The 23,281-nt window shown below is 37.4% G+C and overlaps 1 protein-coding gene across 2 annotated transcripts in view; it reads left to right on the forward strand.

Annotated features, from left to right (window-relative positions):
• Nucleotides 1–266: 266 nt before the first annotated feature.
• Nucleotides 267–23,281, forward strand: part of LOC121321908 (hexokinase HKDC1-like) — a 39,558-nt gene continuing 16,543 nt past the window's right edge. For both annotated transcript variants that reach the window (XM_041261291.1, XM_041261292.1), the window contains exons 1-12: nt 267–536; nt 7,883–8,045; nt 11,940–12,088; nt 12,169–12,288; nt 13,002–13,097; nt 13,363–13,462; nt 16,010–16,193; nt 18,024–18,179; nt 20,934–21,167; nt 21,398–21,702; nt 22,478–22,626; nt 23,154–23,273. In XM_041261291.1, coding sequence (XP_041117225.1) covers nt 474–536; nt 7,883–8,045; nt 11,940–12,088; nt 12,169–12,288; nt 13,002–13,097; nt 13,363–13,462; nt 16,010–16,193; nt 18,024–18,179; nt 20,934–21,167; nt 21,398–21,702; nt 22,478–22,626; nt 23,154–23,273 — 1,839 coding nt within the window. In that variant the 5' untranslated portion in view covers nt 267–473. The remainder of the gene's footprint in view (nt 537–7,882; nt 8,046–11,939; nt 12,089–12,168; nt 12,289–13,001; nt 13,098–13,362; nt 13,463–16,009; nt 16,194–18,023; nt 18,180–20,933; nt 21,168–21,397; nt 21,703–22,477; nt 22,627–23,153; nt 23,274–23,281) is intronic.

Below are 23,281 nucleotides of genomic sequence, written 5' to 3' on the forward strand. Positions count from 1 at the left end.
AAAAATGTAAAATTGTAACCAAAGGGGTATTAGTAAGTGTGCTTTTTTTCCAGCAATTACCTGTTTTATAGCTTGCCTGTAGTGGGTTGCCACATACATTGCTTCTTATCTGTTGTATTAAAGAGATGAAAGTGCAGTTAGAATGGATTGTGAAATAAATGTGCTAAAGAGCCTATCAAGCAAACACTCTCTCCCTTGGGTTTGATGAGTAGCCAGCAAGAGAGCGTGGAGTAAACAATGTGTTGAGGATTCAGAGGGTGAGAGGCTGGGCATTAATTATTGAACTGGCTGAGGGGTGGGCTTGTCTTTCCCCTGCAGTAACAGAGGACACAGAGAATGCAAACCTTTACTTGGGAAATAAGGGAGCCAGGTTTCTACCGAAACTTGAGATTTACTGAAACTTTAAGAACTGGATGAGATTCATTCAGTAGCTTTTCAAGAAATCTGCTTTGGGGGATAATTTTGGGTTCAAGATGTTTGCTGTGCATTTGCTATCCTTTTATTTTTCAAAACTGAAAGAAGACCAGATTCAAAAGGTAAGCTGTGCAGATGTATCTAGTTGTGAGTGTTTGTTTAAATCAGATTTGTAGTCACAATATTGTATGGGTGTAATTGTCAATGCTTTGTCCTGGTTACCTTGTAATAACTATTAGTATTTATTTGGATTTAGCAATGCCACTTTCCCATTGATAGTACTGTCAGAGGTGTCATCCAGATTCAAACAGACTCAATCATAGATTTAAAGTAGTATCGGAAACAATGCCATTTGACAAACGTCATAAAATACCATGAAAAACTAATACTTTTTTTCTAAACACTTTCCTGTTTTATGATTTTTCTAGTTACACTGTAGAACAGTAAAAACCCTGCTTGAACAAAGACAACGCCCTTTATTTAGATTTGTGTTGACATTTTTATTGTAAATGTCCAGATCTTTACCAGAATTCATTTTTAAAGATTTCATTCTAAATGTGTCCCAATCATGCATGTCAAAATACTGATATAAACCATGAACATATACCACGATTTAAATAATAATAGTAAATTATAGCGTTTTAGTGCAGTAAAAAGCCAATATTACCTCTGATATTTACTTAGAAATCTGAGAAATAATTTAACTGCACAGATTTCTTTAGGCCTTGAGCAGTGAAAAAGAGAGCAACAAATTTACTTCTAGCAACAAATATGGATCATGTTTTTGCATTGATAATGCATTCTTTTTATATTCTTTACGTTTATAAAAAGAACACTGAGAAAATGGTTTTAATGTAATGATTCTTTTTGCATTCTGATTTCAGTGTACTAAGTTGTGGAATCATTTTTATAATATAAATGCATTTATACAAATTCATTTACCTCGATGTTTTGCTTCCTTGCATGTATTTTGAGCATCAAAATTGCCATCCATTTTAATCCAGTTTGAATACAAAGTTTGAAATAATTTTTAAAGAATGTAAACTTGGAATACAATTGAATATTGGATACATTCCTCCAAATAATTTGTTTGTCTACTTTGTTATACATTTTTCATATCTGACAATTGTGTGTTTTATAGTTATGAATAGTTATGTTAACCTTTTCTCTAGGTTGTAAAATTTGTCAGTAATTGACAATGTTTGAATATCTCCATGCATTTCACTGGACATAATTCCTGACACTGGAATTTACTAGCAAGGAGGACAGATCCCTCTGCTGGTGGGAAATAATGGTTTCTGATGTGTAATCACAAAGGATAATAATCATTAGGCCAAAGTTTTTGTTTTTTTGATTTTTGATGGAAAACTAAACACAAATCTAAATAAATAAATCCCTTTAAGAAGTTGTAGTATAATTGTGATGATGGCATTGCCGTGGCTTGTGCCACTGTAATAATGAAACTCCCTCTAATGCCGACTTGGGAGTCCTTTATTACTCCGGAACATACCACAGAAATGTCATGGGGCCCGACCTTCAATCTTCGCGCAATCCCCTTGCTAAATTTGTGCCTCTCAAAAAAAATGAGAGATATTCCAAAACAGCACAAAGCAGTTGCGAGACATTGGAATATAACAGTTTTTTGAGCAATTCGCAAATCTGTTTGTGCCTCGCAAAACTGTCTGCGCATTCACTACCAATATAGCAACTGCACATAACAGCTAAGCAAGAATGCAGAATGATGGACAGTCACCATTAGTAATGGCATTACCCCGACAAGCTGCTATCATTGGTGTCGCCACAGTATGTACCGATATGACAGCAGACGAGACCACACAATATATCGTGCACACATACGTACGGACCATTCAAATACACAATTGGCTTCATAGCTAGGCGCCAAGTTTTCAAAATAATGTATTGATAACGCCACTGTTTTATTGAATAAGGACAGTATTGTGTCACGAGGAAATACTATATAGGTTTCTTTAAAGGCCAGCTGATCCGACATAGCTGTATGTTTTTGAAGTAAAAAAAAAAAAAAAAAAAAACTTTGGATATTGTCTTTTTTTATATATAAGTCGTGCCGTGACAAAGTCTACTATGGTAGCACACTCTCTGATTTGTAAATGTAACGAGTTCATTCACCTGCAAAGTAAACATCAATCAAGCATTTTTATATACATAATACACAGAAATGCGTTATGTTATTCATTCTCCTCACCCATTTGAACATCATGATTAAACCCAGTTTGTAAGGTTTTGAGTGTCGCCGGAATGGATTTTTTTTGTTATGCCATTTGTTTGTAAGAATCAAAATGAATTCTAAATACGCCCCTAAAATGTTAATTGTAGCCTACTATGATTTCTCAATAAATGAACAGTCTCTGTACAGTTAACAACACCAACATTCAGCAAACTGGATAGCTGCATAAAAACGGCCAGAAATTACAGTTAACAGAACTGTTTGTCCCTTCTCAGCTAACTTATGATTGGACTGCTGCAGAGAAAATACAGGTCTTTGATTGGTTGATCGTATCACTAGTCTGACTTTAGGAAAACGTTAACTGCAGCTGCCCACCCCTCACCCGTAATGCACAGCAACCTATGGAATAGCCAAATAAAGCAATGGGCCACAAGATGGGTGTATGACGTATTTATACAATTAATTTACAGATGTGTGGCAACATACATCAAAGATAACAGGCAGACCCCCGTCCCCTCTTCATCCTTCTCTCAATCTACATTTCCATACTTTGATGGTACACGTTGGATGCCGATATGCCTGTGGAGCAGTGAAGAACACATATAACTGTATATGTAAAAACTCTACCACTGTCCATCATATCAATACAGTGATAAAACACTTAACTGATCAGCTCATCTGACGTGTGCGGATGGTGGTGGTGGTTGGGGGTTGGGGTTCTGTATTATTGTACTTTTGTACTATTGTACCCAACTCCAGAGTGGACTGTTACTCCGACACTATTTGAGCCAGCGGTGCGCAGTTATTGGAAATAGTGCATCGCAATTATCGCGCAGGTATTGGTATATTCAGACAAATTAGGGTTTTCGCCCAATTCAAATTTGACTGCGTTATGTGCATATTGAATGTCCACCTAGAATACATTTGCATCTCATGTTTTTATTTACCGATGTATTACCATATGCTAATAACCATATTAAAGGAACAGAAGGAAGGCAGTGTGCTGGCCAGAGGTGAGTGCATGATTCCGGGCATGGGAATATGCTATAAACGTTACTATGATATGAACATGTTATATATGTTATGGAAACAAGAAAAGAGTCTTATTGCTTGTATGTTTTTGCTGGAAATTGACTATGATGATGCAGTTTATAGGTTTGCATCACCATCAACGTAGGGTAAACTGGACTCGCTATATCATGCAGCATTGAGATACAATACAAATACAAGATTTAATACTCATTGTATATTATACAATCTGGTAGGCTGGACTTCTTTGGCTTTACCTAGGTTGAAGCACTGGTATATTCTGGTATATAAGGCGATTCAATGTAAATTATATGAATATACTTATTTAAATGAATACCTTATAGATTCCCATCATAACCATAGCCTCAGATCTCATTCGTTTTTGCATTTTAAAATTCCAAATGTGCGTACTGAGGTTGGTAAAGGATCCTTTGCTTATTATTCCCCATGGTCCTGGAATGAGTTCCAGTCCAAACTAAAGCTGCAGACCCAGATATCTTTATTGCAATTTAAGAGTAAACTGCATGATTTCATGACTGAGTGTTGTAATTGTTTTAAATAGTTGACTACTTTTGTGTATTTCGATTATTGTTTTAAATGTGATTTGCCTGTGTCTTAATTGTACTTTATTGTGTAATTGTTCTTGTTGTCCGATTGACTTGTTGCTACCTGCTTGGCTAGGTCTCACTCGTTTTAATCTCAATGTGACTACAAGGATAATAAAATTAATTAATAACCAATGCTACATATTAGTAGGCTGTAGCATGCATAGGGAAGGGGTCATGACTGGTAGGTGATGCAACATAACAATATTGAAACACTTGACAAGGTCGCAGCTCTCTTGTATAGTGGATCGGCACTGTAATCACTGTGCGGGATGTGCCGGGTTCAATCTCTGCCTATGCAATGCATTTTCATGTTTTTTCTTCTTTTTTTTTTAAATATGTTTTATATATATACAGTGGCTTGCAAAAGTATTCAGACCCCTGACCAATTCTCTCATATTACCGAATTACAAATGGTACATTGAAATTTCATTCTGTTTGATATTTTATTTTTAAACACTGAAACTCAGAACAAATTATTGTCAGGTGACATTGGTTTTATGTTGGGAAATACTTTTAAGAAAAATAAAAAACTGAAATATCTTGCTTGCATAAGTATTCAACCCCTGTGCTGTGGAAGCTCCCAGTTTGCACCTATGAAAGAAATTGCCCTAACAAGGACACAATTACCTTACCATTGGCCTCCACCTGTGAACCATTAAAGTTGCTGTCACATTTTATGGATAAAACCCCCACTGTTGAAGCATCATTGGTAATGCTGTGAATCTGAAGGAAAATGAAGACCAAAAAGCATTCTAGAGAAGTTAGAGATAAAGTAATACAAATGCATAGATTAGTGAAAGGGTACAAAATAATATCCAAGTGTTTGGATATCCCAGTGAGCACATCAGACCACCCAGGCACTGTCAAGAAAAGGCCGTCCCTCAAAACTCAGCGCTAAACAAGAAGAAGACTTGTGAGAAAAGCCACAGAGAGGCCAACAATCACTTTGAAGGAGCTACAGAGTTCAATGGCTGGGAGTGGAGTAATGGTGCACCAGTCAACCATATCAAGAGCTCTGCATAACACTGGCCTGTATGGGAGGGTGGCAAGAAAGAAGCAGTTACTCAAAAAGTGCCATCTGAAAGCACGTCTGGAGTTTGCCAGAAAGCATGTGAGTGATCCAGCTGTGATGTGGGAAAATATTTTGTGGTCAGATGAGACCAAGATAGAGCTTTTTGGCCAAAACTCAAAGCGCTATGTGTGGCGCAAACCTAACACTGACAGTGTCTCAAGACACACCATCATTACAGTGAAGCTTGGTGGTGGCAGCATCATGCTGTGGGGATGCTTCTCATCAGCAGGGACTGGGCATCTTGTTACCATTGAAGGAAGAATGGGTGGAGCAAAATACAGGAAAATAATGCAAGAGAATCTGCTTAGTCCGCTAAAAAACTGAAGCTTGGGAGGAAATGTTTCCTTTTAGGAGGACAATGATCCCAAGCACAAGGCCAAAGCAACATTGGAGTGGCTCAAAAACAGAGTTGAATGTCCTACAATGGCCCAGTCAAAGTCCTGATCTCAATCCCATTGAGAATCTGTGGCACTATTTGAAAATTGCAGTCCACAAGCGCTGTCCATCCATCCTGAACAACCTGGATCAAATCTGCCAAGAAGAATGGGCCAAAATCACTCTGACACTGTGTGCAAAGCTGGTACATACGTACCCCAAAAGACTTAAAGCTGCTATTGCAGCAAAATGTTGCTCTACCAAATATTAATGTGTGGGGGTTGAATACTTATGCAAGCAAGATATTTCAGTTTTTTATTTTTCTTAAAAATATTTCCCAACATAAAACCAATGTCACCTTACAATAATTGATTATATATAAATGTATGTATATGTATATATATATATATATATATACACACACACACACAAACATATAACATATATATATATATATATATATATATATATATATATATATATATATATATATATATATATATACTGGTATTGACCGGAACTATTCTGAATACAACTGGATTGAACAGGACAACTGGAACAGTTGCCTGGATAGCAATATGGGTGCAGTCAAATGCACCTACCACGCGCGACAGGTGCGCAACCTCATAAAAACCCTGCATTATCTCCTCACTGTCTGCTCTGGTACTGTGGAATTTAATATGTTCCTCAGCATGTCGCAGCAATGCGGTTATGAACGGGTCGAGATGGCGGGACACTGCTGACTGGGTGATCCCCACTATATCACCTGCTACCTTCTGGAAGGTCCCACTAGCCAGGATGCACATACAGACAGACACTATTAATTGCTCAGACAAGGCATGACTGTGCAAGTTTGTTCTGGCCAGGTCATCATGCAGCATGTGGCATAGATGAGTCGAGACGATACCTGGACACGACTTGCTCATTGCTGAGCTCCTCATATGTGTGCCGAGGCCAGTGCACCCTTTCAGCATATCTTCGCCTATGTCGGGGTTGCTGTTGATGGATGTGCCTTGCATCATTCACATCCACATGTAGACGGACACACTGTGTGCTACCCACGTTTCCCATTGTTCTCTGTTTGTAGTCAGTGCTGGAATGGTATTGTTCGCAGAGTTAACGCAGTCCTTGTACAATCGTTATTTTGCACGTCACAAACCTGGTTTTGTGCTTGGCGCATACCTTCGAATATACCAGGGTCACGCATATTGTTGGCCACTCCCCCGATATTGCGCGATGCATACATTTTATTTCTGCACAGCGCAGAGTGGATTGTGACGCGCAAAAGGACTTTTGAATATGGCAACTTGGCACAATTTCGGCACAACGGCCATTTGCAACGTGCATACCTGCCTGGTGTGCAAAGCTTTCAAAGACTGGGGCCATGGTCCCTTAAATAAAGCAGTTTTAATTTACAGCTTTTTGGTCTTCTAAATCCAATTTTCATCCATAAATGCAAAACACATAAGATAGCCTATTTCTTTAAAGTCTGTATAGCTCTGAAAAGATAGATAAGAATCAAAGTGCAGCTCAAAACAGAATTACACATCCCTTAAATTGGTATGAGAAAATGATGAAGCAGTCTGTTCCTCTGAGGCAGGAGCTTAATATCATATCAAGCCTTGCTGCAAGCATGACTTATTGGATTGAAACCCTTCCAGCTGGTTCCACAGACTGATCTTACACTGTCCAATTTTACTTTAGGTAAGGTACTCAGAGATTAATGATGATTGGGATTTGTGAAGCCAGCTGTTCATTGAAAAGAATATGTTGAAACTCTTCTATGCAGTCCTTTAAATAAAAAAATGTTAAAATGTAACCATTAAGAATGCAGTGTAGGCTGGCAGTAACAGGAGTAAGCCTCCAAAAGACAGCAGCTCTACTCAAAACAGCCGGCATAACAGTATCAATAGGGTGACTGACTCCTAATTCGTGCAATCTTGTTGTTTTGCATTGTTTTCAATTCTACTTAAATGTTGCCGTTATTTCTACATGTATTTAAACACTCAATTCTACACATAAACTTATTAGTTTAATATATGTAACAGGACAGAGACTGGGTGCAACCCAGTAGAGCTTTTAACCTCATGTCATCTCTCTGACGGGACACAATCCATAAAGGTAGTGCGTCACACAACACTGTTTTTAAAGTACAGTATCCCTTATTCTGTCTCACAGGTGGACAAGTTCCTGTATCACATGCGCCTCTCGGACGAGCAGCTGCGAGACATCATGATGCGTTTCCGGGTGGAGATGGAAAAGGGCCTGTCAAGGGACACCAACCCCACAGCCACAGTTAAGATGCTGCCCACGCATGTCAGGTCCACCCCGGATGGATCAGGTAAGACGCAGTGTGCTACAGTGAACTCCAGCTAGCCTTGATACTGTAACTTGACTTAATGAAGTGCATAGTTCCAGTTCAACAACCAAACTTTAGTATCATAAATCTGGGTTAATGTTTAAAACCAGCTGTCTCTGTATTTTAGTCAAAGGGCTATTCCTGGTTTGTGAAGAAAATATGAGTAGGCTTGCTCTATTTCAGCATTTATTTTTCAGGAGCTCACAAAATACTCAAATAAAAAGCATATTTTTCACATTTTATGTATTTGACTGGGGTTCTTTATTGGAACACCAGAAAAGCTGATAATTATACAGCAGGTTTACAACAACAGAATGGAAATCTAAAATACAAAACAAAAGCAGGTTCATACTGTACACAAGTCAGTAAATCTACTGAGAAAGCATTATAACAGTTTTGGAAATGTTTCCCACAGTACTTCAATGTGTATTTTACATGCATCTTAAGACTTAATCTTTGAGAAGGGTAATGTTTGCCCCATAGACCCCCTATTCTGTGCAGTGGACCACCAAAGGGGGCTCTCACCCATGATGGGGGGTGGGAGGGGGGCAAACTATTTTTCTCCTTCACTTTTTTTGTGTTTGGTATTGATTTGCTTTAAAAATGTTTAAATAAAATATAAAAATGGAAAAGTATTCAGAGGATGGGGAGCATTTACAAGCAACCACAATAAATGCTCCCTGCACTAACATATTGGTTTGAATCAAGGTCTGCACTGTGGCTAATGTTAGCTAACAGTAAGAAAAAAATGTCTTTAAGTGAATGTGACTGTGGCAGGGGGTCAGGATTGACGACTGAAAATTTGAAATAAATGTTGATTGATAAAAAGGTTGACTCAATATTTACCAGTGTAGCTCAAGATATGCTTAGATTTCAGTATATCATCGACTCCATTAGTCTTTGGAAGGTAAATCTCACATACTTGGCACATCAACTTTTATTTATTTATTTATTTTGCTGCCTAAGGATGCGGGAATTTTGGAATGCAGTTGGTGGGGCTGAACACAGCTCAGGGGGGGAACCACGCTTGGGCCTGAGGGGCCTGAGGGGCCTGGGCCCACACATTTTGCTCACAGGCCCACCCAGTTATGGAGCGATTGACAATTAAAAACATATCAGAATGTAATCTGCTGCGGCGAGTCTAGCTCATCCTCGTGGTTCAAAAAATATATCCGTCCCACCCACCTCAGTACCGTTGTCATGGTTATGAAAAAAAGATTGGTGATTGGATGGCTGAGATATGAGATCTTGCATCTTCGATAGTATAGTATTGAAATTTAACGTGTCGGCAGCAAACATACAGAAACTTTTCTTTCATTACAAGGAACGCAAGCATCCAGCTTGTGCAGCTGCTGTTTAGTTATTTATACTGTATAAATGGGTAATTGTAGGTAAAAAATAATGTGATATCTTGTAACAATTGTACGTTGCCCTGGATAAGGGTGTCTGCTAAGAAATATAATAATACAGAACGTTTAGCCAACTTTGCAGTAAACCGGAGCTATATTTGTGTCTTACGCATTTAGAAGTGAGTAATTTTTTGAGATTTACGATTATACTAATCGTAAATCTCAAAAAACTACTCACTTCTAAATCTTTTGTAGTCATTTTTGTATTACTTTAGAATAAATACATGTTAATTTGGATTCATATGTTGTTTTTTTCTGACTTTATGTGAACGAAAAGACACACATTTGCCCGTTTTGAAATATCACTGTCCTGGTCACAAAAGCAAAGTTTGTGGGGAATAATAGCCATTTTCTATACTTTTGAGGCATAAGCAATTAGGAAATAACACTTACTACCCAGGAACAAAAATTGTGTTACATAGTGTTATCAATAAGCATTACAATGTGAGGGTGGATACTTATTGTTTCAACCTATCAGCACCAAACATTGCTCTGTATAGCGAACACCTGATCTGAATAGAATCAGTCGATTTTATGGGACGTTATCAAGGATTAGAGTAGAGTAGGTCAGGGGTCCGGGGGAAAAAGAGGATCGCAGTCTAGAATTTAAAGGGGAGGTTCCGTTGTGTACGTCGGGGGAATTAGAAGATCGCATATATTAAAAAATAAGTACTTTTAAATTGATTTTGTAAGTATAAATTTACGTAAATAAATAGATCGGACGTATTTGACAGTATGACGACAGATAAGAGAATGCTGTAATATACATTAACAATATGTACATAATTTAAAATGAAGTTTGTAAGTGTAATTTTTATGTCTGTTTAACAAACATGGCAACTCGAAGTTTTTGAAAGTATTTTGTAAGTATAAATTTACATAAATAAGCAGATCAGACGTTTACAAAACCTATGACATGTTAATTTGGGAAATAAAACATTTTATTTCCCAACCTAAGCTAGATACATGACAACTGTTCTAATTTAGCTGTCATGTTGAGTTCTTCTAGTCTTTTATTTTTCTTTAAAACGAAGAAGGATAACGTTAGTCTTTGTAAACTGTGATAGTTATTGCTCGGCCTAATTACAAAATAATATAAACAATACTAATAATACTGTATTATTGTATGTTATTAGAATATGTTAATAAAACATTTTAATTTTGATTAAATATTGACAACATTTTGACGTGTAAAGCCTTTTAATAATATACAGTAAATAAATCTTTGCGATCACACATCAACTACAGCCTACATTTGACTAACAACGACATTTTTAAATACACACCGGCAGAACAAATTGACAAACGTTTAACACTTTAGTCCGAGTATAAACTCTTAACAGAAAACTGCATCACACATATTTTACATACAGAAAATAAATAAATAAAACCAAGAAAGAGGTGTGCGGACTATCGTACGGTCTGGCAAATAAAATGATCAGACAGTGCACTTAACTTCCCCTTTAATCAAATAGCCGCCGAGCCTTTCTTTTACCTTACTGCGCTTGCGTGCTCTACTTTTTCCCTACCACACCGGATCAAGCGCTTTAATGGACGTTGGATGGAGTAGCCGCTAGAGGGCGATAAACAAGTGGTGAAATAGTTTAATAGCAAACAGTTAGCGGTAGAAATTAGGTTTAGGGGAAGAGGGTAGATTTAGGGGTTAGGAGGCTAATAAGTACCTACTGGCTCATTCCTATAGGTTGATTTTGCTTGATAATGTCCTATTGAATCAACTGATTCTAATCACATCGGCGGTTCGGAAAGTCTTGTGTTTCGCTGTGATAACTGAGCTAAGCAATGTCTGATGACAAAATGTGAAAAACATTCTCTAGCATCCAGGACTACGTTTAAAACAAAACCTAGCAAGGAATATTTTCACTGTTGACATACATATGTCAATATATCTAGCAATAAACAAGCCATATTATAACGTGTTGTTCATGTTATTGTTTGTGCTTGTTTAGCACTTCCCTTTAATAAGCTGCATGTTGGAATGATAGGTTCTGTACAACATTGTGCAGATCTGCCACTGGAACTGGCTCTGCCATTTCGTGCTACTTGTGTTCGTACTTAATAAATGCTCCGTTAGTAGATATTCTATATTTTACGTTAAAACAGCTGTCCAATGTTGTGGGTTTACTATTACAAAAACAGAAACTTGAAAAAGATTGAACAGTAAAAATAATTTGCCTCACTTCGCTTGGCAGTTCTTCTGTACCTTTGCACCCCCCGTCCCCCGACCCCCGTCCCGTGTCCCCCGGGCCCCTCCTCCCCCCAAACAATTAAACAAAGTTAGGTGCCTTCCTCTCACCCACAAAGGTTTAGACTCCAATATGATCTTCAGTCAGGTATTTTTAACTACTACTAGCTGATGAACATTCATCCAGTTGGGATCTGTATGCAATTTCAAACCGTAATGCAGTGTTTGTCACAAGCCAACTGTTCATTATTTAATTAATTGCAGAGAAGGGTGACTTTCTCGCTCTGGATCTTGGCGGGTCTAAGTTCAAAGTGCTTCGGGTGAAGGTATCAGATGATGGGAAGCAGAGAGTTGAAATGGAAAGTCAGCTTTACCCAACCCCAGAGGAGATCATGAGCGGCAAAGGGACAGATGTAAGCAGCTTTCTTTATTGTTTTTGTCCTATTATACAGAATTGTGTTCATATTATCACATGTCGCTCATATTTTTGCAGTTGTTTGATCACGTAGCTGAATGTCTGAAGCATTTTATGGAGAAGCAACATATGAACACGAAGAGACACCTCCTAGGATTCACCTTCTCCTTTCCCTGCAATCAAACCAAACTAGATAAGGTAAGAGAAGGAGCAGGAATCAATAGCCAAGACGCACAGTGATCCATGTCCATTTTTGACTCATTCTAGGCAAAATGTGTTGACAGTTGCTTAACTAGAGCTTCAGTGTGGGCTTGGCAACACAACTTCTCATGGCTTTTTACCTCTGGAGGCCTGTGTTTGAATTCAACTCAAATAAAATTAGTCTTGTGGTCTTAACTAGTGTTGCACTGATGATTGGAATTATCAGTTGTTTCTGGTTCAACAAGCAATTATCGATTTTAAAATAATAAACTAGATAAAACTTATAAATAAGTCAAACAAGGTCTCTGCCTTGCCTCCATCAATGACCTAGTGAAAGCACTATTGAATTTTTGTCTTAGTAACACAGAGGTAAATTAATAAATCACTTTAAGAAGTTGTATTATAATAGTGATATTGATATTGCTGTAGCTTGCTCCTCGGTAAGAATGGAACTCCCTCGTTCAAATAATGCTCTCAACCTCTGGCCTCAAGCTTTATGACTCGTCCATGTATTACCTTATAATACGCCACAGCAATGCCATTATCCCTTAAATGAACAGTGCTGTGTTAGTAAGCCAGGTGTTAACAGTTGATAAACTGAAAAAGACGCCCTTAAAATAATAAAGTGTGATACAACCATGCATATGTTCATTAGAGTACACTAAACAATGTGTCATGACTGGTTCTGCCACCTCTTTTATTTGTTCCAGGGTGTGCTGTTATCATGGTCTAAACATTTCAAAGCCAGAGGAGTACGAGGCACAGATGTGGTGGACTCCTTGCGGAAGGCTATCGACAAAACTGGGGTAATGCTACATTGAATTTTGCCTTCATTCTTTCTTGTTTATATTCACATTTAGGCATGAATTAAATATGACACAGATATATCAGTGCTAAAGTTTCATGATATAACATCTTTCTAGACAATAGTATTGTTATATTGTTGCAGTTGTTTAAAATGAATATATGTCACAGTCATTATATTGTAGATGTAATCCTTCCTGTTTGATGCCCCCTTGTTCTCCTGTGTGGTTGGTGTGCTTGACTATGATTGCTGTTATGCTTAACTAGGGCATGGACGTGGATGTTTTGGCCTTGGTAAACGACACTGTAGGGACAATGATGGCCTGTGGATATGACGATCAGTACTGTGAAGTTGGTGCCATTATAGGTAAATACAGGCTACATTTCTAATCTTTCTGTACTAGTAGCAGAACTCCCAACATTAGCAAGGAGTATATAAAGAAATACATTGGGATTTTTTATGTTCAGTTCTGGGGTTCACTTAAGCAAACATGTTGGTTTGTAGAGCCACTCTGTAAAACATTACAATAATCTATGAATAGTATCTACTTATCTTTACATGGCAAATGTATCTATTGATCTGCTCAATTTCTATTTATTAGCCTACTAGTATGTTATTTAAAACCTTGTTTCTTTAAATTTCACACATATACAGTGGTTTGCAGAAGTATTCACCCTCTACCAATAATGCCACATTTTGTTGAATTACAAATAATCTATGCACAGTTTTTCAAACAGATGTTTTATTCAAAGCTGTAGTGGTTAAACTAAATAATGTTATATGAGGAGGAGGTTAAATGTTAGCAAAACTAAATGAAATTTACTGGTCGCATAAGTATTCAGTCCCTTAAATCAGTACTTGGTAGAAGCACCTTTTCGTCGATGGACTGCAATCTTCAAGTCTCGCCATAAATTTTCAATTTGATTCAAGTCAGGACTTTGACTGGGCCACTTAAGAACATGAATTATCTTCTTGTTCAACCACTCCAGTGGGGCTTTGGCTTTATGCTTCGGGTCATTGTCCTGCTAAAATGTGAATTTCCTCCCCAGTTTCAGAGTCTTGTCTGACTCAAACAGGTTTTCCTCAAGGATTTGCCTGTACTTTGCACCATCCATTCTCCCCTCTATCCTGACAAGCTCCTCAGTCCCTGATGAAGAGAAGCATCCCCATAACATGATGCTGCCACCACCATGCTTGACAGTTGGGATGGTGTTGACTGGGTGATGTGCAGTGTTGGGCTTGCGTCAGACGTAACGTTGGAATTTAGACCGAAAAGTTCAATTTTTGTCTCGTCTAACCACAAACCTTTTTCCACATGTCTTCAGTATCATCTATAAGCTTTTCACAAACTCCATACATGCGTTAAGATGAGGTTTTTGAGTAATAGCTTCTTTCTTTCCAACTATCCAGACAGGCCAGCTTTGTATGGGGACCCTCTTACTGTTGGTATGTGCACTGACTCCATCTCAGACACAGAACTTTGCAGTTCTGTCAAGGTTACTGTTGGCTTCAGAGTGACATCCCAAACCAGTTTCCTGCTTGCCCGGCTGCTCAGTTTGGGAGGGTGACTTGATCTGGGTAGTGTCTGGGTGGTATGATGCATCTTCCACTTCTTAATGATGGACTTCACAGTGCTAAGAGGGATAATCAGAGCCTTTTGAAAATTTCTTGTACCCTTCTCCTGCTCTGTGCCTCTCTACCACTTTATCCCTGACTTGTTTTGAAAGCTCCTTGGTCTTCATGGTTACTTTGTTGGATCACTGTGCGAGTTGCATCTTGAAAGTCTTTATATACCGAAATAATCTACAAGTTAAACCACTTTGAGTACACACAGGCTGAAACCATTTCACTAATTGTGTGACCTTTCAGACAAATCATTTCTACCTGAGCTGATTTAGGTTGTAACATAAGTTGAATACTTATGATACTGAGATTATTCATTTTTTTTGCTAAATCTTACTTATTTATATTCTATATGCATTTTTTAACTTTATCAATGTGGAGTAGTTTGTGTAGATTCTACATGTAAAGTCTAATTTGAAAGCGTTGTGGAGTACGCTCAGGTGCCAGTGAAATGTAAAAACTTTGCAGGGGGGGTGAATACTTCTGCAAACCACTGTGTGTGTGTGTGTGTGTGTGTGTGTGTGTGTGTGTGTGTATATATATATATATATATATATATATATATATATATATATATATATATATATATATATATATATATATATATCTGTAGCAAACTTTTTAGTGCAGATAATTCATGCCTATTGAATGTGAATTCTGGTATCACTCTGCTAGTGTAACAGCAAAGGCTGCAAGCGTCTTAAGCACAGTGTAAAAGTGCCAGGCTTGTTGTCTGCATTCTAGGTTTTCGAGCGTTTAAACTCATCTTACCGATAGGTCAGAATCAGTCTGAGCATCACAGATCACTCCCTGTTACACTAGTATAAAAATATAACGGAAGGCATTCTAATGTCATATAAAACGCTCCCACTGTGCACTAAACTAAACCATATATATTTCATATAGCAAATTTACAATAACATCAAGCATTTTTTACACAAAAAAAGATTATATTTTATATTTTACATTAAGTGTCTTTAATTACTGTGTATTTATTAGCACATAGTAAATAAATGTGTACTTACACATAATTACAATGTTATTATGCACAGATACAATGTACTTAATGTGTACATTTTTGCATTGTTTAACCCTAATCCTAACCCTATCCCTAAGCCTAACTCTAACCCTAACCATTTTCTGATACATTGTAGAACGACAAGAAACTAGACCAAATCATTGATATTGTTTGTAATTAACATTTAACTTGAACAAAAAACATGCAAAATAAAGCGTTACCCAGTAGTTTTGCTGGTAAATTCTCTCAGATTGTGACTACATTCTCCTCAGGTACGGGTACCAATGCGTGTTACATGGAGGAGATGAGACACATTGATCTGGTGGAAGGGGACGAGGGGAGGATGTGCATCAACACTGAGTGGGGATCATTCGGGGACGATGGCTCGCTGGAAGACATCCGCACCGAGTTCGACAGAGATATTGACTTGGGATCCATCAACCCTGGGAAACAACTGTACGTACGCAACTAGGAATTAGAAAAATATCACCTCTAATGCTCCATTTCCACTGTCTGGTGCGCCCGGCTAAGGTTGCGAACGGCAACCAAACAGGGTGTTTCCACTGGTCTTCTGAGCATGGCTATCTGGTCAGGCAAATCGACGCTGATTTCCTTTCATATAGGTAAAGCACACATATGACATTTTCTTTATTGTTTTTCATTAAGCTTTATTTTATTCACCAAAAGCAAAGAATTTTGTTGTTTATTCATGATAAACACAACAAAACTGTTAGTTTGGCTGTACTCTCCGTCTTAACCAGATTCCCTTCCATTTTCATACGATCCCACAATACCTCAGTGACCTTTGACGCATGACAAGATTTTATGAGGTTTACCAGGTTTGGAAAAAGCACTGAAATTATTTCAGCGGCTAGCCATGGGCAGCCAAAGCATGTAGAGCCAGGCAGCGAAAACAAGACTTAATAGCCTGGAATCAGCTAACCTAGTTAAGTATGCTATGTGTGTAAATGAATGTATTTACTTCGTTTTGTAGAAAGCCGTTATACTTTACTGTTAACTAGCAACTGCAATGGGTTCTTAGTGATGGTGGGATTTGGATAAAAATGTTTATTGACAGGACCCTCAAAAGTGCTGAGACATCCCAGTGGTAAAATCCATAGCTTTTTTTTTTTTTAGAGTAATCCAAATATATAGGGTCATGTTTTTAAAGGCTTTCCTCAATTCTTTAATAGGGGTGCACCGATAAGATTTTCTTGGTCGATACAGACAGCCGATGGTTATCTACCCATATCGGCCAATACCGATCGGATATCGATAATAAATAGACAATGCAGGTAAACTACTAGAACGAGACATAGGGCCTATATTTAAACTGTTTTATAACTATAAATGTTAAACAATTAACAGATATCGTTTACTTGTTGTATTTATGACAAAAATGAACAGGTAATGTTTACTTGTTTCATTTACTTCAGAAAATGAATACAAAGAATAACATAGTATTATATTATGTGCTTGTCAGCAATTTATACATTTGTTTTAGAAAATATTCACACAAAAAACACTTTATTTGTACTAATAAAAACACTTCTGTAGAGAAAAAAACATATAATGTGATATTTTTTATAGCCACTGGCTGTCAAACATTGCATATTATAACTTTGACCTATACTGTACATTGTCAGTAAAAAAAAAAAAAAAAATGCCTACACAATGTCAACTACAACAACGTTTATTAAATTCTTATTTTAAGAATGCTCTGCTTAAAAATGCAGCCCAACTTAAATTGTTCACTTAATCAAAAACAAAATGATGTCATGAAAATGTCCAGTCACAAAATTCAGTCAAACTTGAATATACTACTAAACAATGTGGCACAGTAATCAAGTCCAGCTTCAAAATGCTGCAAAATGTTTTTTTCCTTTATATATGTGCACCCCTATTTTTTAATTATCTCTTTTTATGTGTAAAATAAATGTTAATGTTACAAAATGATAAACAAAACACCTTGAGTGTGCTAAAAAGAACTTGAAATATATAACCTGAAATATATAAATTGGAAGATATAACTTGGATCTCTGGTTCTAGTTTTGTAAAATTTATGTCTGTCAAAAACTAACAAGTGAATTGAAGACTGGAGTAAACACTTTGAAAATATGGCCCATAATGTTTAAACAATTTTAGTGATAGTCAGAGTTTTATAATGTGGTTATTCTTCTCTTTTGTTAGATATTATTTTAAGCACATTTGTAAGCTCTCGAGAAACACAAGAGGCATACATTGTAGATACACTTTTATACAGTAATTGTTCTTGACTTTGAACAGGTTTGAGAAGCTGATTAGTGGAATGTACATGGGGGAGCTGGTAAGAATCATTCTGGTGAAGATGGCCAGGAAAGGTCTGCTGTTTCAGGGCAGGATGTCAGACGCACTGTGCATCAAGGGCAAGTTCCAGACCCAATACGTGGCTGAAATAGAAAAGTAAGAGCATTCCAACTTCAAGCATTTTGTTTTATTATTAACTGGCTGTCATGGATGGTTTGAAGTGGTGACGTCAGACCTGGAAGAACACACAGTACTGCGAGTGAAATGATGAATGCGCTGCTTGTGCACACCACACGCAACATATAACACATAACACACACATGGACGGGGCACACTGCCACACTGGCCAATTTCCAAACTTAAACGTTTCTACCTAATGTAAGATGTTAAAAAAATAATATTGGCTTTTGTAAAACCCAGGACTTTTTCTGTAAAAACTGAAAAAAGGCCCTTTTATCTACATTTTGTTATTCCTGTGTAATGTCCTAAAAAGCTGTGTTCTCTGTCATTCTTTGTTGTGTATCCTGAGATCATTATTTACAGGGATTCACATAACTGGTATGCAGGTAGGCATGGGCACCAATACAAAAAAAATAAAATAAAAAGCGGACTTCAATATTGTTTTTAAGACGCAAATGCGTACCGTCAGTACATTTTTTACAGCAATGCATTTTTCATATGGGTAGAGAGGGTGCATATGGCTCTGACTAATAGCAGATATCAGAGCATGAAAGGCAAGAGAGAACAGGTGAACCCCTGATTACACTATGTAAGACAATTTTTGTTCCTGGGTAGTAAGTGTTATTTCCTAATTGCTTATGCCTCAAAAGTATAGAAAATGGCTATTATTCCCCACAAACTTTGCTTTTGTGACCAGGACAGTGATATTTTGAAATATCACTATTTCCAATGAGAAAACTGGAGCTTTTGTGTCTTTTTGTTCACATAAAGTCAGAAAAAAACAACATATGAATCCAAATGAACATGTATTTATGCTAAAGTAATACAAAAATGACTACAAAAGATTTAGAAGTGAGTAGTTTTTCGAGATTTACAATTATACTGTAAATTTAAGCTGTCCCAAAAAGCTAATAAATGAATTTAGTAACATTATGAAATGCTGTTCACTATGCTTGTCAATAAAAATTATTGATGAAAAAAAGGATATTTGGTAATGTACTGTTAAATCAATTTATATAAAAGGAAATGCCTTTTTTTAAAAAAAAAAATCTCTTACACTGTTTTTATCCTGCTAGCTACTGGAGTCATGGAAGCGTGCTGAAATTTGTAAATATAGCACTTACTTGTTTCTTGCAAAAAGTGCCGAGAAAGAGGGCAAGACAGTTATGACAGCTTTCCTCACAATGTTTTTGCTGTACTTTTCAGGAAATGCGTTGTTGTGCTGTTATGATTTAGGAAAAAAATGTCGGCTGTACCAATGCAGATTATTCAATGTATAGTAATTTGGGGGAGGGGATATTTAAATATCTATGTCTGTCTAGTAGTTAGGAAAAGAAAGACTCTGAATATTGTGAGGAGAGCATCGTGTGTTGCCATGAAGATTTAAAATAATTAACAAGAGAAAATACTTAACTTATTGTTGCACACATTTTGAATTATTACACATTACTTGTTTATGTCTCGTTGCCTTTCCAACACACGCACACACACACACACACATAAAAGTACAGTCACTGTCCCGAGAAGCCAGTCACTGCTGGTCTGCAGTAGAAGCGCCAGGCGCAGAATCCACGTAACACACACCCACGCACACATTACAATGAAACGTGGATGTCTTGTAATATTATAAAAATTCAATTTAAGTATAAAGTATTTATTTAAAGTGATACGGTACATTTATGTTTTTTGTTAACTATATCCTATATTACTTGTTGCACAATATGCTAATTGATGCTAACAATTCATTCCAGTTCTGTGCAGTGGAAGAAGAGGTGGAGCTCTGTTGTTCCTGGAACATGTTAAATGAATTATAGAAACAAAATATGACTACAACTATGACTACTACGACTACTAATACTAATAATACTAATACTACTAATAAATAATAATAATAATAATAATAATAATAATAATAATAATAATAATAATAATAATAATAATAATAATATGGGGTTAAACTTCAGTTAGTTGTGCTTAACAACATGCATTTATACAAACATTAATAGGCTATACGACTTACGGTTTACATTTGCAGTGTTTTTGCGTTCTTTCGTGTGTGTGTGTGTGTGTGTGTGTGTGTGTGTGTGTGGGGGGGGTCTGGTACAGCTTTGCTAAGGAATAACATGAGATTCCACCAGTTAAATGGGATCTTGACTGCTGAAATCTTGTGAGACACAAGCACGATTCCTGCTCTGGTTTACATGGGTTTTTACAGCTATTTCTATCGTGAGAAAGCGATTGACCTTGCCCTTAAAGTCACGCTGACTAAAGGACGTTCTTTTGCTGTTTCACGATGTATTTGCGTGACAACGTCACACAGTCACGACTGTAGAGTCAATTTTCACCTGTCTGTAAACCCAGCCAATGCTAATCCCAACCAATACTAAGAATGCATTGCATAAAACAGGACCAGGGGACACAGTTAGAAATGAAGTGGACTTAGGACAGAAGACAGAGGACAGTAGATACTTTGTTACACAGAGGGTGGTGACGATATGGAATGGGTTACATGCTGTTGATGCTGAATCCGTTAAGGCCCAACTTGAGTTCTGAGATCAATCTGCTACTAGGAACTTGATGAGCATTGATAGACCAAATGGTCTCCTCTTGTTTGTAGATTTTATGTTCCAAAACTGACTCTATCATGAGTCAAATTTGAAACATAAGAGATCCAAGTCTGAAAGCTGTTTTTTTTCAGTCTAGCTGGTATCCAATTCTCTGCTCTTTCAGATATAAGGAGGGTCTGAGTAACGCTAAGGCAATCCTAACTGATCTGGGACTCAGCCCTTCAGAGGATGACTGCATTGCCGTCCAGCATGTCTGCACTGTCGTCTCATTCCGCTCAGCCAATCTGTGTGCTGCAGCTTTAGCCGCAATTCTTAATCGTCTGCGAGAGAATAAAAAACTCAAGTGCCTCAGGACTACTGTCGGTATGGATGGAACAGTCTACAGAACTCATCCACAGTAGGTTCAGTGTTATTTAAGCCAAAAATAAAATGTTCAGTCGAACCATGAATTAGACTTGACAGATTATATTTTGTTATGTGTGCCTTTAATCATCAGATGCAGACTGACTCTGAGCCTCCGTTATGTTATATGCATTATAATAACATAGTTTGGATCTGCTTGTATTACCACGGTTCAGATTAGCTATAGCCCACTATACTGAATCTGTTTTTCCTGCTTGTGTTTAGGTATGCTAAGCGTTTACACAAGGTGGTGAAGTGTCTGGTACCGGACTGCCACGTGCGGTTCCTGCTCTCAGAGAGTGGAAGTGGGAAGGGTGCTGCCATGGTAACGGCGGTGGCGTATCGGCTGGTGTCTCAGCGCAAGCAGATCGATGAGACCCTTGCTCCATTCAGACTGTCCCCCCAGCACCTGCAGGATGTGAAGGACAAGATGAGAGTTGAACTGGAGCGTGGGCTGAAGAAGGACACGCATCACAGCGCAAGCGTCAAGATGTTGCCATCGTACGTCTGCGGGCCACCAGATGGGACAGGTAGAGCTCCTATAGTATCTACTGTATTATACAGCACTGTAAAAGAATACTTTAGGATTCGCTTGTAGAACACATAGAGACAGAGGGGTCGCAGTTGAAACGCTGCTTCGGACCCCAGAATTTCTTTATAATTTTTTACAAAATCATCAATTTCTCAATTGCAATACAATGAGCCATCGCTAGGGTACCAGCTTCTAGAACTGTATACTTTTACACAAGTCAGACAAGGGAACAACAAAATGTGGACTTAAAAAGGGGTTGGCCTTACTACTAAAGGCACATAGTCAAAATATATGTCTGAAAAATTACAGTAAGATGTTAAAATGTTAGTTTTCTTCCATTCAAATTATTAATTTACTGTTTTAGTTTGTAATATGTATGGTTTTTATAATCTAAATCAAATGTTTAAATGAGTTACATCATCGTACATCTATGTTTTCATAGGATTTATTGGCTTGATATGTATTAGGACTGCTGATAGTGGTCTTAATATTGACGGTGGTTTATTTTGCCATCAGTAAGAAACTACAAAGTGGCCTTAATTGTGAGGTGGTCTTTTAACTCAGGTAGTTTTTTGTTTAAAGTTGTCTGGGACACAAGACATATATAACAGAAGTCAATAGAGAAACAAAATACATTCCGACTGATAAAAATTGATTTTAAAATGTAATAAAAGGCAAAAACTCTCACTTTGTGAGAGTTTATGACAATGTTCATTTGAATATTTTGGGTTATATATCTGTATCACTAACAAAACTTGCATTATTTATTGTAGAAAGAGGAAAGTTTCTTGCTTTGGACCTGGGGGGTACCAATTTCCGAGTACTTCTGGTCAAAATCTACAGTGGTCTGCGCAAATCCATCCGAATGTACGACAAGATTTTCGCCATCCCTTTGGAAATCATGCAGGGAACTGGTGAAGAGGTGAGTCCTGTCTCCGACTGTATTCACAGCGCTCCACTTCCCATATGTTACATGTTTAGCAGCATCTTAAAATTCACTCATCCAATTGAGATGATTGGAATCGATGTTCTTCAGAATAATCTAGCAGAAACAAAATGATGAAGGTGGTGGTGGCTTGTTTCTAATTTATGTGTGTCTAGCAATTTGTAAAAGACCATTGTTGATGAAATAGTTATTCCAGCCTTTAGTATAAGCTTTCCGTTATAACATGTTTACCACAGTAAATTTGCACAGTACTTTTGCAATTTTCCAATGCAGTTACCAGTTTAACATGGTTTGCCATGTTTTCAAAATAAACTTAATGCATTCATAAAGAATATATGTATTTATTTATTTGAGCATTTTTTAATTCAGCACTGTAAAGTGCTTAATAGTTATGGATGTGTTTTATTTAAAAGTTTAGTGAACGGCTAGCTTTTAGTATAAGTAAACTAAAGTGACGGATGTACAGTTCTAAACTAGACCCACAATGCCTTTGTCTTCACCAGCTTTTCGATCACATCGTTCACTGCATCTCTGACTTCCTGGATTACATGGGTATGAAGAACACCCGCCTGCCCCTCGGATTCATCTTCTCCTTCCCGTGCAGGCAGGCTGGAATTGATAAGGTATGTGT

The sequence above is a fragment of the Polyodon spathula genome, chromosome 10 (genome assembly GCF_017654505.1).
Source record: "Polyodon spathula isolate WHYD16114869_AA chromosome 10, ASM1765450v1, whole genome shotgun sequence".
NCBI classification, from domain to species: domain Eukaryota; kingdom Metazoa; phylum Chordata; class Actinopteri; order Acipenseriformes; family Polyodontidae; genus Polyodon; species Polyodon spathula.